The sequence below is a fragment of the Notamacropus eugenii genome, chromosome 4 (assembly GCF_028372415.1).
Source record: "Notamacropus eugenii isolate mMacEug1 chromosome 4, mMacEug1.pri_v2, whole genome shotgun sequence".
Classification (NCBI taxonomy): Eukaryota; Metazoa; Chordata; class Mammalia; order Diprotodontia; family Macropodidae; genus Notamacropus; species Notamacropus eugenii.
This window is the reverse complement of record NC_092875.1, coordinates 84723479-84737978: the sequence shown is the minus strand read 5'-3', so window position 1 is coordinate 84737978 and position 14500 is coordinate 84723479. Positions and strand designations below refer to the sequence as shown.

Genomic DNA, 14500 nt, shown 5'->3' with positions numbered 1-14500 from the left:
CTCATCCAAGCTTTCATTTTCCAGATGAGGAAGCCAAGTCTGTCACAAAGTACATTTCATCAGGTCATCATCAGCGCTCCTTCTCCCACAGTGACATCTTCAAAGACCTGAAGGTCCTCAAGAATCTCCACCAGGCTAATTCTAGGGGCTCCTTCATTATCTGCATCACTCTCTACAGGGATTGCTATTCATTCCCAGAGAAAGAACTGATGGTGTCTGAATACAGATTGAAACATACTTTTTCTTTACTTCCTTTATTTTTCTAAAGTTTTTTTGTCTGTGTTTTCCTTTTAAACATGACTATTATGGATGTGTTTTGCATGACTACATATATACAATCTATATCGAATTACTTGCCTTATCAATACAATGGGCTGGGGAGGGAGGCAGAGAATTTGGAACTCAAAAGTTATATTATTTTATTACTCATTTATTTGTTTTCAGTTTTCAACAATAACTCCCATAAATCTTAAATTTTTTACCCCTCTCTCCCACTTCCCTCCCTGAAACAGCATACAATCTTAGGTGGGTTCTACAAATACGTTCTTATTAAACATATTTTCACATTAATCATGTTGCAAAGAAGAAATAAAATGAATGAAACCATGAGAAAAAAACAAAACAAAACATAACACAAGAGAAAATAGCCTGTTTCATTCTGCGTGCAACTCAAAGTTTTAAAAACAAATATTAAAAATTGCTTTTACATATAACTGGGGGAAAATAAAATGTTAAAAAAATAAAATCTAAGAGATATGGATGTGAGGGAAAGATGGTAGTAAAGGGAATCTAGAATGGGATGATGGAAAAACTAAATCCTCTCCATGAGTATAATGGAAGGGCAGAGTCACAAAGTCTGTGGCTGTGGCGGCTTCTTAGATCAAGATGAAGATCCTTGGGCTTGCAGGGGTAAGCCTTCTGCGTAAAAACAACAGACAAAAAAAGTTCAGCTGGTTTGAGTAAAGTCATAGGTCAAGTCTTGATCCTACCTCTAAGCTTTATACAAACTCAACCTCTATACAAGTTCAATCCTAATCACAATACAGACCTTCCTCTCCAAAGAATTCTTTTGTTAGGTGAATAACATGCCTGGAATGGAGAAGAAAGCCAAAAAGATACTCACTAATCTAACTTTAAAATATAAGACAGGGCAGGTGTGGCTCAGTGGGCCAAGAACAAAGAAATATGTTTGGAGAAGATATCTTCACAGGGTGTTGGGCTCTGAGCAGTCAGTGTGGTGAAGATAAGGAACTGGCAGAGGCCATTCACCTCCTGTTTTGGTTTCTGACTTTCTTTTTGTAATATATATAATACTCCCACGTAGGTACCTTCCATCTTCCCCCTTGCCCTACTTTTCAGCTCCCTTTTGTGAGTCACCTTTTCTCATTAGAATGTACGTTCCTTGAAGGCAGGAAACATCTTTCTTTTTGTTTGAATTTGTATCCCCAGCACTCAGTAGGATAGGAAATTAATAAATGCTTGTTCCTCCCAGGTGCTGGGCTCGATAAAAATAGATTTTGGGACAGACTCAGAGATGATCCCTGCCCCTTACAGTCTGGTTGTCAGCCCTGGTCATTCATAGCCAGAAAAGGAAGGTAATGTGAGCCAGGAGATAGTGAACATCAGAGGAGACTAAAGGGATCAGGCTTCTTCAGTGAATCTGGGAAGCCCCAGGTTTAGACTTAAGAGAGGAAGGTGAAGGGGTTGGGGAATGTGAACATGGTAAGCTGGAAAGTAGGGAAGAGCTAAAGGACTGTTAAGCAGAAATCTTGTGTCATGGCAGCAGTGAACACCTAGAGCTCATTACTCAAATGTAGCCCTGATGGGAAATAGAAAGAGATTTGAAAATCATTTAGAGAAAGTACAGAAATACCAACCCATAGTGGGTCAGTAGGGTTACATGAAGCAAGTGCCTTTTTCTTTCTTATTGACATCTATATCCTGTCTTTGGGGCAGGGTAAAACTGTGAGGGACTTTATCATGAATACATCTGTGGTGGAGAGCATCTCAATGAGCAGAGTCTCCCAAAGTGGCCTGGCTAAAGAGCATGTTGACTCTGAAGACAATAGGCCTGAGTCTGAATACTGCTTTTGATATTTACCACTTGTGTAACCTTGGGTAAGTCACTTAACATCCCTAGCTCAGCTATAAAATGGGGGGAGGAAGGAGGTTGGACTAGATGGTCTCTGAGTCCCTTCTGGCTCTAAGTCTATGATACTATGATCCTGTGACCTTTCTGGTATTTTGATAGAGGGGGAGAAGAAGAAAAAATATGTATTGCAGGTGGCTAAGATAATTAAAGCTAACATTTAAAAATGTGCAAAGTATTATAAAAATATCATTTCATTTATGCCATATAACATCCCTGTAATAGTATGCTAATATTGAAGGCATTCCATGACCATTTTAGGGATGAAGAAATTGGAGTTCAGAGAGCAAATGTCAGAGATGAGATTTGAACCCAGGTCTTCCAGACCTGAAGTTTAGCACTCTATCCATCAATTCATGTTTCCTCTCAGGGACCAGGTACAGCAAATCAGGAAGATCAAAAAGCTCAGGGAGCAATCTGGAGGACTAAAAGGTGAAGAATTCAGTGTGAAGCTTGAGCTTGAAGGAGGAATCAAAATCATCATGATGTTGATAACAGGTAAAGGAATTCCCAGGCCAAAGGCAGAATTCCCCTTGAAGTACTTCTAGAAGGGGACTGACATCCTCAGTAGACTTCTGGCCTTGGAAAATCTCCTCAAGTGGGGCAAAGATTGTGGTAGAGGGAACATAGGAGGAAGGATCAGGGCTCTGGGGAGACTGGAAATCTGGCTTGACTCCAACCTTTTTCTGAAAACTTGGCTGTTTAAAATTATCCCTGACTTCCTGGGACCAAGACTAAGGTGCAGATAGGGGCTTAGCAATACTTACCTGGAGGTGGTGTAGGTCGATTTTCAGGATTCCCTAGAAGGGGCCAAAGCATGGGAAGAAAGCAGTGAGAATGGGTGAGAAAAAGATGAGGTGGAGAGCTATGGGGAGACCTCAGGCTAGGGATCATCTTAGGTCAGCCTGCCCAAGGCAATGGGGGAGTTTTGGTATGGAGTAGGGGAATGTCACATTGAATCCCAGATGTCTGTACTGTAAAGTCCAACATATGACTGTGCTTTATGGGTAGGGCAAGGAAGGAGGAGACAGAAGAGAGGACCTTATTGGGCTCTTAGATCCTTGAACCTGCTGAAGAATGAGGGAAGTTGCAGAGGTCCAGCCTTACCAGGACCTGAACTCTGAGGCTAATTGGGTTTTTGGTACCATGCCTAAGGGGCAGTTGGAGGGAAGGAGACTTGGATAGATTTCTGTGTGGGCTTTCCTCTGGGAATCTGAACCCCAAGCCATCCCCAGGTTGGTCCTAGTCACCTCTTGCCTTGCGCTTGCCATGGAAATCAACAGCCACAAATAGGGCTGTTGGTAGTAGAGGAAGGAATGTCAACAGTGCCAAATATACCTGGTCCTTCTGAACCCACTCATCCAGGTCTTCCATGCCTAAAAATCATAGAAACTCCAAATGTTTAGGCTTCTTCTATCTCCTATCAGAGCTTCCACCCCCATCAACCACCCATATTCTCAATCACAGCAAAGGTTCCTTGTCCCCTCCTCCTCAACTAGAGCAGAGTTCTGTCCCAGAGCCTTACACCAATGTCATAATTCTAATGTTACTCTCAACGTATACACAGACCTAGCAATAGCATTCAGGGGCATAAGCACTCCCTCTTCCTCCAGGATATTCAGGGTGAGGAGTCTGAACTCTGCCCTTGCCCCTTCTGTCCAACCCAAGTCTGGTGATCCACAGAGGGACAGATACCCTCCAATATCCAATAGGGGCATCCAGTACGGTCTTACCTCTACAGCCAGACATATTCACAATGTAGTAAATGAGGAAACTCATCAGCAAACACCAAAAAACTGCCAGGATCACCACTCCTGCCTTATGAGTCCAATTGACCAAGAAATTCCCTGAAACACAATGGCCCAATACTCCTCAGTGGACTCCTTACCATCCCACCCCACCATCTCACTCCAGGTGGGGGGGGGGGGGGGGGCCTTAAATTCAGGATGTCCTGGATACCTCCTTCCCTAGGCCTGGGATACTCACTGACTCATTGAGTTAGCTTACAGAACTAATTGATTGGCCAACTAGTCCCTGCCTCCTCTTCTGCATCCCTGGAGTCTCTGACCAAGTCTGAAGGTCACAGTATTTATTGCCTGGAAGCAAAACTTCAGAATGCTTAAGGTAAAGAACAAAGGGTTCATATCTCTCTCTAGTCTCTTCTCTTTCTTCTCCAAGCTGAACTCTAGACTTCTTCACTGTACCCCAGATCTTCATTCTGAAGTCTTACTTCAACCCTGGAATTCATACCTTGAAGTTGGCCCCCACCTGTGTGGCCTTTCCTTCTGAATGTATTGTTCTTCTCAGACCCTCCATTTAAGAAGGGTGCCTAGAGGCCAACAGGTCTTATTCTTCTCCAGGCTGTATTCTGGATTCTCTCTGGTCATGCCCCTGCACAAGTTACCTCTGTCCCAGTCCCCTTTTCATCTTCCTGTTATGAGCTGTCTTCTCCCAATTAGACTTGTAAGCTCCTTGGGGCCTGGGACTGCCTTTCTTTCTACTTACAGTTGTATTCCCAGGGCTTAGCACAGTACCTAGCATATAGTAAGTAATAGTAACAGTATAGTATAATAATATAGTAATAGTAAATGTATAGTAATAAATACTACTTAGCTACCATATAGTAAGCACTCAAATGCTACTTGACTGGCTGATTGCCCTACCCCCTACCTTCCCAAAAGGGAATTACCTCTGAACTGGTAGGTTTTCCAGCTGTAGTAAAAAAGGATGCCGAGCTGTACCAATGCCAGGATGCCAATCACACTCCACCAGATAGGATAGGACTCAAAGAGGGTTGGTGGCTCTGAAATACAAACTCAGCCTTAGTCTTCATGTGGAATTGGGACCTCCCTCAAGCAGGCTTTCCCTGAATTCATCTTTTTGTTTCTCTTCTCTTTCCCAAAGAGAATAGTCCCCTTTCTATTGCAAAAATCATGATTATCAATGAAAGCAGAATGAGGGGCGGTAGGTAATGTGTGAATTGCAGCTATAAGAGGGGGCTGGCCAATTAGAGCCCAGTCCTAGGGGCCTCGAAGAGTGTTCTGTCCTTAGAGTGAGAGATGTAGGCAATGGAGCTCTGGCACATAAGTGAATTGAGAGGTAAGTCCACAATGTCTTCAATGGGTGAATGATACCTATAAAAAGTGAAAACTCATCTTTGGTATGGATTTATTGATAACACCATTTATGAAGTGAGCCTTCCTTTCTCTCTCCTAAACTTAACCCAGTTCAAGTTTCTAAGGCAGCCTCTTCAGTCTGATAATTGGTGGATAGGTCTTACCAACTAATCAACAAACATTTATTAAATGCTTACTATATGCCATAGTGGGGCAGCTAGGTGGGACAGTAGATAGAGTTCTGGGCCTGGAGTCAGGAAGACTACTCTTCCTGAGTTCAAATCTGGCCTCAGATACTTATTAGCTGTGTGACCCTGGGCAAGTCACTTGATCCTGTTTGCCTCAGTTTCTTCCTCTGTAAAATGAGCTGGAGTAGAAACTGGCAAACCACTCCAGTATCTTTGCCAAAACAAAACCAAAAAAAAAAAAAAATGGAGTCACAAAGAGTTGGACATGACCGAAAAAAGGCTGAATAATAACAATGTGCCACAGAGACATAGAAAAAGCAAAAAACAATTCCTGTCCTCAAACAGCTTGTATTCTAATAGAACTGAAAACATGAATACAACAAGGTTTACACAAAATCCATACACAATAGATGGAGGATAATCTTAGAGGAGAAGGCCCTAACGGGTGATGATACTAGTTAGCATTTCTATTTGCAAAGTACTTTTCATGTGTTATCTCTTTTGATCTTCATAGAAACCCTGGGGGTGAGGTGCTGTTATCATCCCCATCTTCCAGAGGAGGAAACATAGGCTACAAAAGATTAATTGACTTGCCCAGGGTCACACAGTTAGCAAGTATCTAAGCCAGGATTTGAACTGGGACCTTCCTGATCCCAAGTCCAGTACCCCTTAACTGCCTTTGAAAGACTTGGACTTAGTCCAAGTTGAAGATTTATCCAATTCAACAAGCATTTATTTTTATCACCTGCATATCACTGGTCAGAGAATTTGGGAACTGCACAGGATCCAGGAGGACTGATGCTGTTGTCCAGATATCAATTTAGAAGGGTGAGGGAGGACAGGGTAGCCAGGGGTCAGAATTGCTGACCTGTCTGGAAGTCATGGGAAAGACTGAGAATCTACTTGACCCAGTGGTTTTCTCAAACCACCTCTCAAGTTTAGGAGCCAGAGAGCTTGATCCAGGATCTGCCACAGATAGACCCGAGAGAAGGGAATGATGTGACATGAGTCAGTCATGCTCACCTGTGATCAGACACAGGGTAGGCAACTGATATACATTTCTGAGTTAAATTTCCTCCGGAAAATTCCCCAAACTTGTCTCAGCTAGACTTAAAGATAAAGGAATTTTTCCATGCTAGAGCCACAATAGAAAAGCAGTCAAAGGCAAGAGCCCAGAGGCCAAAGGCAAGGTGAGGGCCCTCTAGATCAATCCCAAGGAGCTGGTACCCCAGGAAGCTGATGGAATTCATTGAGGTCTAGGGCTTAGGGCTGAATGCTGCATACCCCCAACAGCTTAAAAAGAGAATAAACCACTGCCACTCAAATGCCCCCAAACATGTCCTTTAATTGGAGAAGCCAATAACAGATGGGACCCTACTTGTAAAGGAAACAAAGTGAGGACACCAGATTGGGATGAAGATAGAGCATGGAACAGTGAATGAGCAAAGGCTGCTAATGGAGGAAAGAGACATGATATGTTTGTAAGAAAAGCTTGGAGTAATGAAAGAACTTGCCATCAAAGGTGAGAATCACTGAACTGGAAAATGGACACCATCAGCCAGTCCTGCTAAGTTATAGACATACCACATCCTCCATGAAATGTTTCCCTTCCTCCCCTCTTCCCTGAAGCCTTCCTTGATTTGGCCAGCTGACACTGATCACTTCTTCAAAAATTTCTGTGCTTAGCATATTCTGCCTTGTGCCATAGATATTTATGTACCTGATGGACCCCCTTATTAGGCAGTAGGCTCCTTGAAGGTAAGGGCTATTCATTTATCACCTTTGTATTCCCGGCACCTAGATAAGGGTCTTGCAGGAAGGAGGACCCTTGTAACCCTCTATTCTTGAATAGAATGAGCAGGCAAGCTGTGCTTTTCCAGAAGCATTAAAAGAAATCCCAGGAAAACAAACCTCAGTTCAGGGCCTTACCTATGACCTTCAGCTCCATGACTGCTTCTGCTAAATGAGAAACATCACTAAAAGAACACTTATACTGTCCTGCATCTGAAGGTTTCACATTCCATATCCTCAGTGTGACATTTCCAGCAGTGATGGCATCTTTCCCCAGCTCAGTCCTCTTTTGGAAATCAGGTGACTGATCTTCCAAGTGATCTTCTCCTTCTTGATAGCGAAACACTACATCCTCGGATTTGAACCAGACCACTTGCATGTGCTGGGCACTCTGAGTGGGGGACAGGTGACATGATAATACTGCCTCTCCTCCCACTGAAGTCTGGACAGGTGCTGTAGGTCCAACCACTGAGAATTCTCCTATTCAACAAGCCATAAAGAAGAGACATGGGGTCAGAGAGGAGCACAGAAAAGGTGGGAAGATTTGGACTCCAGACTACAGATGGAGGAAGAGAACAGAGTCCAAAATCCCATGGATAGAGCCAGAGGCAAGGCATGAGAGAGCTCAGGGAAGGAAAGGGACAAGATGATGGGAACAGTGAGAAAGTATCAGGTTGGAGACAGGGGATTGGTTGTGGAGGTGGAGATAAATTCCTTCAATAAAGGAGGAATGACTTGGTTTATAAGGAGAGAAGAGACCAAAATCTACCAGGGATTAGTTTAGGACCTTATGGTAAGGCCCTGGGAGCTAGAAGAAAGCAAAGTGTCATACCTGAGACCTGAGTGGGTATGTCAAGGAGGAGGAAGGAGACAAGGAATTTGAAGAGTATCCCTGAGCAACTGATGGTCTCCATCACACCTAAGAGAAAAGGACACAAGAGGCTCAGTAATATCTCTCCCAGCCATCCCCTCCTTTTTTCTATCCACATGGCTACCTCCCTCACCTCTCATCTGGACTACTATAATAGCCTCCTACTTTGTCTCCTAACCTTAAGTCTCTCACCTCTCCAGTGCTTCCTCCAGAGAGCTGTGAGGTTTGTAATCCTAAAGCAAGTCCCTGATTAATAGATTCTAGAAGCTCCCTACTGCTTCTGGGATAAAATACACTCCTCTATTTGGCATGCAAAACCCTTCATAGTCTAGCTCCCAACCAAGTTTTCAGATTAGTTACACATTACACATGCTCTGTGTCTCAGTCAAATAGGTCTATTTGCTGTTTTGCCTAGACGACATTCTTTCTTCCAACCTCATGCCTTTGTGCAAACTATTGCTTGTGTCTGGAATATACTCTGTCTTTCCTCCCACCTCTTAGAATTCCTGGAAGGCCCACATCAGCCTCTCATACATGCAGCCTATCCTGATCCTTGTGTATGCTAATTTCCTCCCCACACTACCACAACATCAAGATTATTTTATTTATACAGTATTTTGTACTTATTTATCTGTCTCCTCCCGATTGACTATAAGATTCTTGAGGGCAGAGACAGTTCCATTTGTCCTTCTATCCCTAGGTTCTAGCAGTGATTGGCACTAGGTAGGTGCTTAATAAATGCTTGTTGAATGACTGAAAGGGGGAGTCAATTGAATGGTAAGGGTGGAGTGGGGTGGGGGACACACAGAATGTCATGCAGAGTAAGAATTAATGCAAACAGAGTGAACAGAGATTTTTGTCAGGTTGTCAACATAATGGACAATTGGGGTGGGAGCAGACATTTTTTCCTTGTAGTCTTCTGGCCAATCTCAGGCTTAACACCTGTAGAATTCTGCCAGGGCAGGTTCTCTTAGATCCTGTCACTGAACTGCCCCTCTCCACTGCCTTCCACTTACCCCAGCTGCATGGAGTTTGGATGTCTAAGATGGTTAGTAATAAGAAGGGCTGACCTTGTATTTAACTCATGTAGATTGGGAAAGAGGGGAAAAATTAAGGACTAATAGCAATTAGGACTCCCTAGGGCATGAATTATTTAGTCTAGGATTTGTGGATCCATTAAGGGGCCTCCAGAATATATTTTAGGGAGTTCATGAATTTGGAAGGGAAAATTATACTTTTATTTCAATATAATTGGTTTCTTTGTAATCCTATGCATTTTATTTTATTAATGTAAGGATATTATTCTGTGAAGGGGTCCATTGGTATCACCAAGATGCCAAAGAAGTTCATGACCTTAAAAAAAAAGGTTAAGAACCCCTGTTCTGTGGATTGGTTGCTCTCTCCTCTACTAGGACTATATCTGAGGTAGAGAGGAAGGAAGGAGAAACATTGCCCCATTGGAACTGGCCAGTTGAGTCCCCAGTGGAGCAGCTACTACTACTCATAGACTGTTGTGTGTCCTTCATTCTGCATCCATATCTTGCCACTGGACCTGGATGGCTCCAGAAAATAGTGAGGCTGGTGACTTTGCACAGCTCTGCCTCACTTGCAAAATAAGACACCATCTTCCTGATGTCATTGGTCCTCTTCAAAAACAAACAACAACAACAACAACAATCTGAGGTAGACTGTCCTCTGTAACCACCTGCCCTTCCCAACTGAATTTGCTCCATGCACAAGAATTCCTAGTTTCAAGTCTGGTGTCAGGATTCTGGTAAGAGCACTGATCTGGTGTGATTCCTGGGAAGGTGAAGAAAGTGATGTCAGGGAATGACTTTTGCTTCTGGGGTAAAACAGAAAGGAACTGAAATGAGACAACTAACCTGGTGTTCCTCTTGAGATGTAAATGAATTCTTCTGGAATCTATAAGTAGAAGCTACACCCAACTGAAACATAAAATGGAAAAAAACACACCCCCTCCTCCTCCCTCTCTTCCCAACCTCACACATTGGACCCATCCCTGGAATACAGTCACTTAGCAACAACCCTCTCCTTCACTGAGGACCATAGCACCTGCTTATGTCATCCTGTCCAGAACCATGTTGCTGTGTTCTGCTGACCACCACTCTCCCTCAGAATCACAGAATCTTTGAACAAGAATGCCCTTTGCCAACTCACCTGGCAAATGGGTCAGCTTTCACTTAAATATCTATCCAGAGACAAGAAACCCACTGCCTCACAAGGCAGCTCACACTATTTTTGAATAGCTCTGACTGTTAGGAAGTTTTTTCCACACATGAAACCTAAATATGTCCCTCTATAATTTCTACATGATTGTCTTTCTTCTTTGAAAAGTGACCATTCATATCCTTTGACCATCAATCCGGTGGGGGAAATACCTCTTACTCTTATTAACTGGTATCAATTCCTCATTGATTTTACTATCAAACTTTTGTCAAAAGTGTTTATCGACAAGATTTTAGTCTTAATCTGTTTCTTTACTTTTTTATTCTGGAAGCATTTCCTTTTGTTAAAGAAACATTCTTTGCTTTTATATAATCAAATTAATCTACTTTTGTCCCGTTCAGTTATTTAATTTGTTATACAACTAAAAATGTTCCACTGCTCCACACTATGACAGAACATGTGGGAAATTTTCTCATGTTGTCTGATCTCATAGTACTCATTTGAATGTGCTGAATGGCTAGGTACAAGAAAAGAAAGGTTAAGGAAAAGTTGGAGCAAAATGAAAGGAAGGAAAGTAGGAGAGAAAGAAGAAAGGAAAAAGGAAAAGGAAAGGAAGGAAAGAAGGATGGAAGGAAAAAGCAAAAGAAGGAAGGAAGGAGGGAAAAAGGAAGGAAGGAAAGCACTTATTAAAACTTATTTATCAAGCATTTACTAAGACGCTGTGCTAAGGGATGGGCATGATCAGGCGACCAACGATTATGAGAAAAAGAAAGAGGTTGGGCAGGACTGGTTCTGAAGATAAGAAGAAAGAAATTAGTCAGGAAGAGAGCCAAGACTCCTTGGGAGACTAATTGGGACTTCCTTCACAGTTCTCTAAGGATAGACACTTTAACAGAAAGACTTTATGAAATGTCTTGTAAATGAAAGTTTACCTTTGATATAGGGGTATTTTTATCCATTTCCCTGAACATACAATGCTGATGAGCAATATATATAAATATCTTAGACGTCTCTGTCCTAATTATATTACCACCTGACTTGTCATCTTTTCCATCACACCCCTCCTTGGTGACTTTAATGTTTAAGTTAAGAACACTGTTATTTCCCTTGGTCCTCAGTTCATCAAGCTCAACATCCTCAGAATTTGTCTCCTCTCTACCCCATTTATCCACAGGGGTAGTGATGGTCCCAACGTTACCTGAAATTGCTCACCTCCAACTTCACAAACTCTGAAATTCTCCCATCTGATGATAATACCCTGTCCTACTTTTCTTGCTGCTTACTCTTCATCCTCAACATAACCTATGATGCATCAACCTTTCCAAATTCTTCTCATCTGTGACCCTTGTTTTGGTCTTACTTATCTTCATTCACACTCTTAGCTCTAAGGTTAATCAGCTCAAAACCATTTGGAACCATGCCTGACTTTCCCCAAACATACACATCCTTGTCCTTCTAACATTCATCTTTCTAATCATCAGCTTCTATTCTTTACAACTACCACCTGCCTTTTTCATTTCTGTTCATGAGCTACTTGTGGAGCTGGCAGCCCAGTGGAGAAAGCACAGGGCCTGAAGTCAGGAAGACCTGAGTTGAAATACAACCTCAAACACTTCCTAGCTATGTGACTCTAGGCAAGTCACTTACCATCTGTTTGCATAACGGTAGGATCCACTGGATCCACCAAAGAAGGAAATGACAAACTATTTCAGCATCTTTGCCAAGAAAACTCCATGGACAATGTCCACAAGGTCACAAAGAGATGGACATGAATGAATAAGAACAGTAAACACTGCTTGAGAAAGTCACATGATAATATAAGTGGCCTCAGTAAAAATTTGTGCCACTTAACCTCAACTAGATCTTCCCCCCCCAAAATACGATTGCCTATTACATTTACCATAGTGGTTATTCCAAAACTTTTCTTCTCTTGAAAAAATGTATTTTCTGAATCCAAGCAGAGGAAGCCATGTCTGTTATCCTTTGATTTCTTTGTAATTTCTTTGAAATTCAGGGTGCTGACTTCCTGAACTAACCGAATGATAGATTAGGTGAATGATATATGTACTTGGTTAAAGGAATGATACATATTGATTAAAGTGATTGTTAACCCTTAAAAAATGTATTTTCAATCAGCAAAGTTCCTGATTTCTCCTTTTCCCTCCCCTAATTGAGAATGAAAGAAAAACAAAAGCCTTTAAAACATGTATTTCAAGAAAAACAAATTTCCCTATTGGAATATCTAAAAAGTGTGTGTGCGTGTGTGTGTGTGTGTGTGTGTGTTTGCACTCTGCATTCTTCACCTTTCTATCACATAGGTAGCATGTTTCATTATTAGTTTCCTCAGCTTCCTTCCAGAAATAGCTCAAACTCCACCTTCTGCTGGAGCACCATCCCTCTCTAACAATGGCCTCCAACCACTCTCTCTATACCTTTTGTACGTCCCTAGTTATTTACCTGCTTTCTCCCCCTCACATTAGCAAGTGAGCTCTTTGGGGTAGGGATTGTTTTTGCCTTTCTCTTTCTCCTTGGTGCTTAGTAAAAGCACTTAACAAGCACTAAATTAATGATTGTTGACCAATGACGCAGATCTAAACAGATGACATTTCTCCTCAAAAACTTCAAGTTACCTACTCTCCAGAATACAAACTTCTTTGCCTGGCATTCAAGGTCCTCCACTCTCTCATTCCTGTCTTATTTCACGTGATACTCCTGCACACACTCATGCAACCTAACTGTGCTCTTTTTCCCAATCTTCATTCCATCTCTCATCTCTGTGCATTAGGACCCCCTAGACCCAGAATATTCTTCCATCATCTGCTGTAACCCTTTTCTTCCTCCAAGTACCATTTCAGGAGCCATCTCCTTGAGTCTCCAGCTGAAAATATTCTGTCCCTCTTCAAATTTTCCTAGAATACTTTGCCTAGCTTTCTCCCTTGTCCCTGTCTTTCTCAGTCTTAGAGAATACCTATGTGCAGTGTGTCCCAAAAGTTTTAGAGCACATTTAAGCTTTAATAGCTTAAATATATGATCTATATATCCTTCTGGTAGATTGAAGGCTTCTTAAAGGCAAAAACTGGGCTATTTTTCATTTTTTTTTTCTCCCTAATCCATCTTACCAAAAAAAGGTGGCACTTCACTTAAAAAGTCAGTAAGTATTTATTAAGTACCTGCTTCTACCTCCCAGAGTGACTGCAAGGTTCAAATGATGATGTGTTCAGTAGTTAGCTAAGCGTCTGGGACACAAAAATTTTAACACTAAATATGTTTTCGTTGAATTATATAGAAATTCTGCCTCCTGCATGAAATTTCAGCTGAATGATATTGGAAACCAGGTTGCAGAGCATTTAAGAAGAGAGGGGGACTAGTGGGACTAGAGGCAACAGATTGAGGTTCACTAGAATGACCCAGGGGTCATTCCTCCTCCAACGAGAGAAGACTTTTTACATGCCTGATTGCCTACCTCTCAACAGTATACCTACAGGAGCTATTCCAACTGTTGCACTGATCCATGGGACCCTGAAGAGTCATTCATGTGAGCTGGGGAGTGGCAGGTTGCTACATGTACCCAAGAAAGATAAGGAAAGGTGAGGCAGAGGAAAACTGACCCAAATGTCCTCTGTGGAGGAACATACCCAAGTGATCTCTGAGAGGAGGGAAATATTTGAGTTCTGGGGAGGCAGTATGAGGTGACTGACTGGGGATACAAACCAGTAAGAACTCTAAGGTGGGAGGCGGTGTGTGCTGGAGGGGTAAAGCAGGAAACAGAATTTAACACTCACCTGGGGTAATTTCAGCAGGACCTGGGTCTCTGGGTCTCTCGACGGAAAGAGTCTAAGGAAGGGACCGACGGGTCGAAGCTGCACCCTCGCTACCCGTGAAAGACGGTCATATCCAGGCGGAGACTCCTGCTTGGGGATCGGTCTGTAGGAGGAAGGGGCTCTGGTGGCAGCGCGGACTCAAAGGCAACTCGCTGCAGGGACTCGGAAATCGAAAGTGACAGTGGGGACTGGGGGCAAAGGAAACTACTGAACTGTCCTAGACCTTGGGCGGGTTCTTGACCCAGCCCCCCCAATTAACCGCGCTCTTCTTCTCTACGTCGTTGTAGCCCTGCCCGCACGGACTCTGCTTTTACTTCGTCCTCTTAGCCCCGCCCTCTCCAGCCCTCTGGGTCCTCTGCAAGGGAACCCAGCTCAGC

At 42.7% G+C, this 14500-nt stretch overlaps 1 protein-coding gene across 2 annotated transcripts; it reads right to left on the bottom strand.

The window, feature by feature from the left end:
* Nucleotides 1-409: 409 nt before the first annotated feature.
* On the bottom strand, nucleotides 410-14442 carry LOC140500229 (myelin-oligodendrocyte glycoprotein-like). 2 transcript variants are annotated; one of them, XM_072602557.1, is made up of 8 exons: nucleotides 14085-14442; nucleotides 8077-8163; nucleotides 7383-7724; nucleotides 4839-4952; nucleotides 3883-3996; nucleotides 3400-3525; nucleotides 2917-2949; nucleotides 410-918 (listed from the first exon to the last, which is right to left on the bottom strand). In XM_072602557.1, exons 2-8 carry the CDS (start codon nucleotides 8156-8158, stop codon nucleotides 881-883), a joined length of 849 nt encoding a protein of 282 aa, XP_072458658.1. In that variant the 5' UTR covers nucleotides 8159-8163; nucleotides 14085-14442; the 3' UTR covers nucleotides 410-880. The 2 variants fall into 2 exon arrangements, with proteins under 2 accessions (XP_072458658.1, XP_072458657.1); XM_072602556.1 differs by having other exon boundaries at nucleotides 3488-3525.
* Between the last annotated feature and the right edge of the window lie 58 nt (nucleotides 14443-14500).

Coding starts and splice junctions, on each gene's coding strand:
- LOC140500229 (XM_072602556.1), bottom strand. CDS start 8,158: ATGGAGACCATCAGTTGCTCAGGGATACTCTTCAAATTCCTTGTCTCC. Junction 3,997..4,838: donor GAAAACCTACCAGTTCAGAG/GTAATTCCCTTT, acceptor ATTGTGTTTCAG/GGAATTTCTTGGTCAATTGG. Junction 3,526..3,882: donor GAATATGTCTGGCTGTAGAG/GTAAGACCGTAC, acceptor TATGATTTTTAG/GCATGGAAGACCTGGATGAG.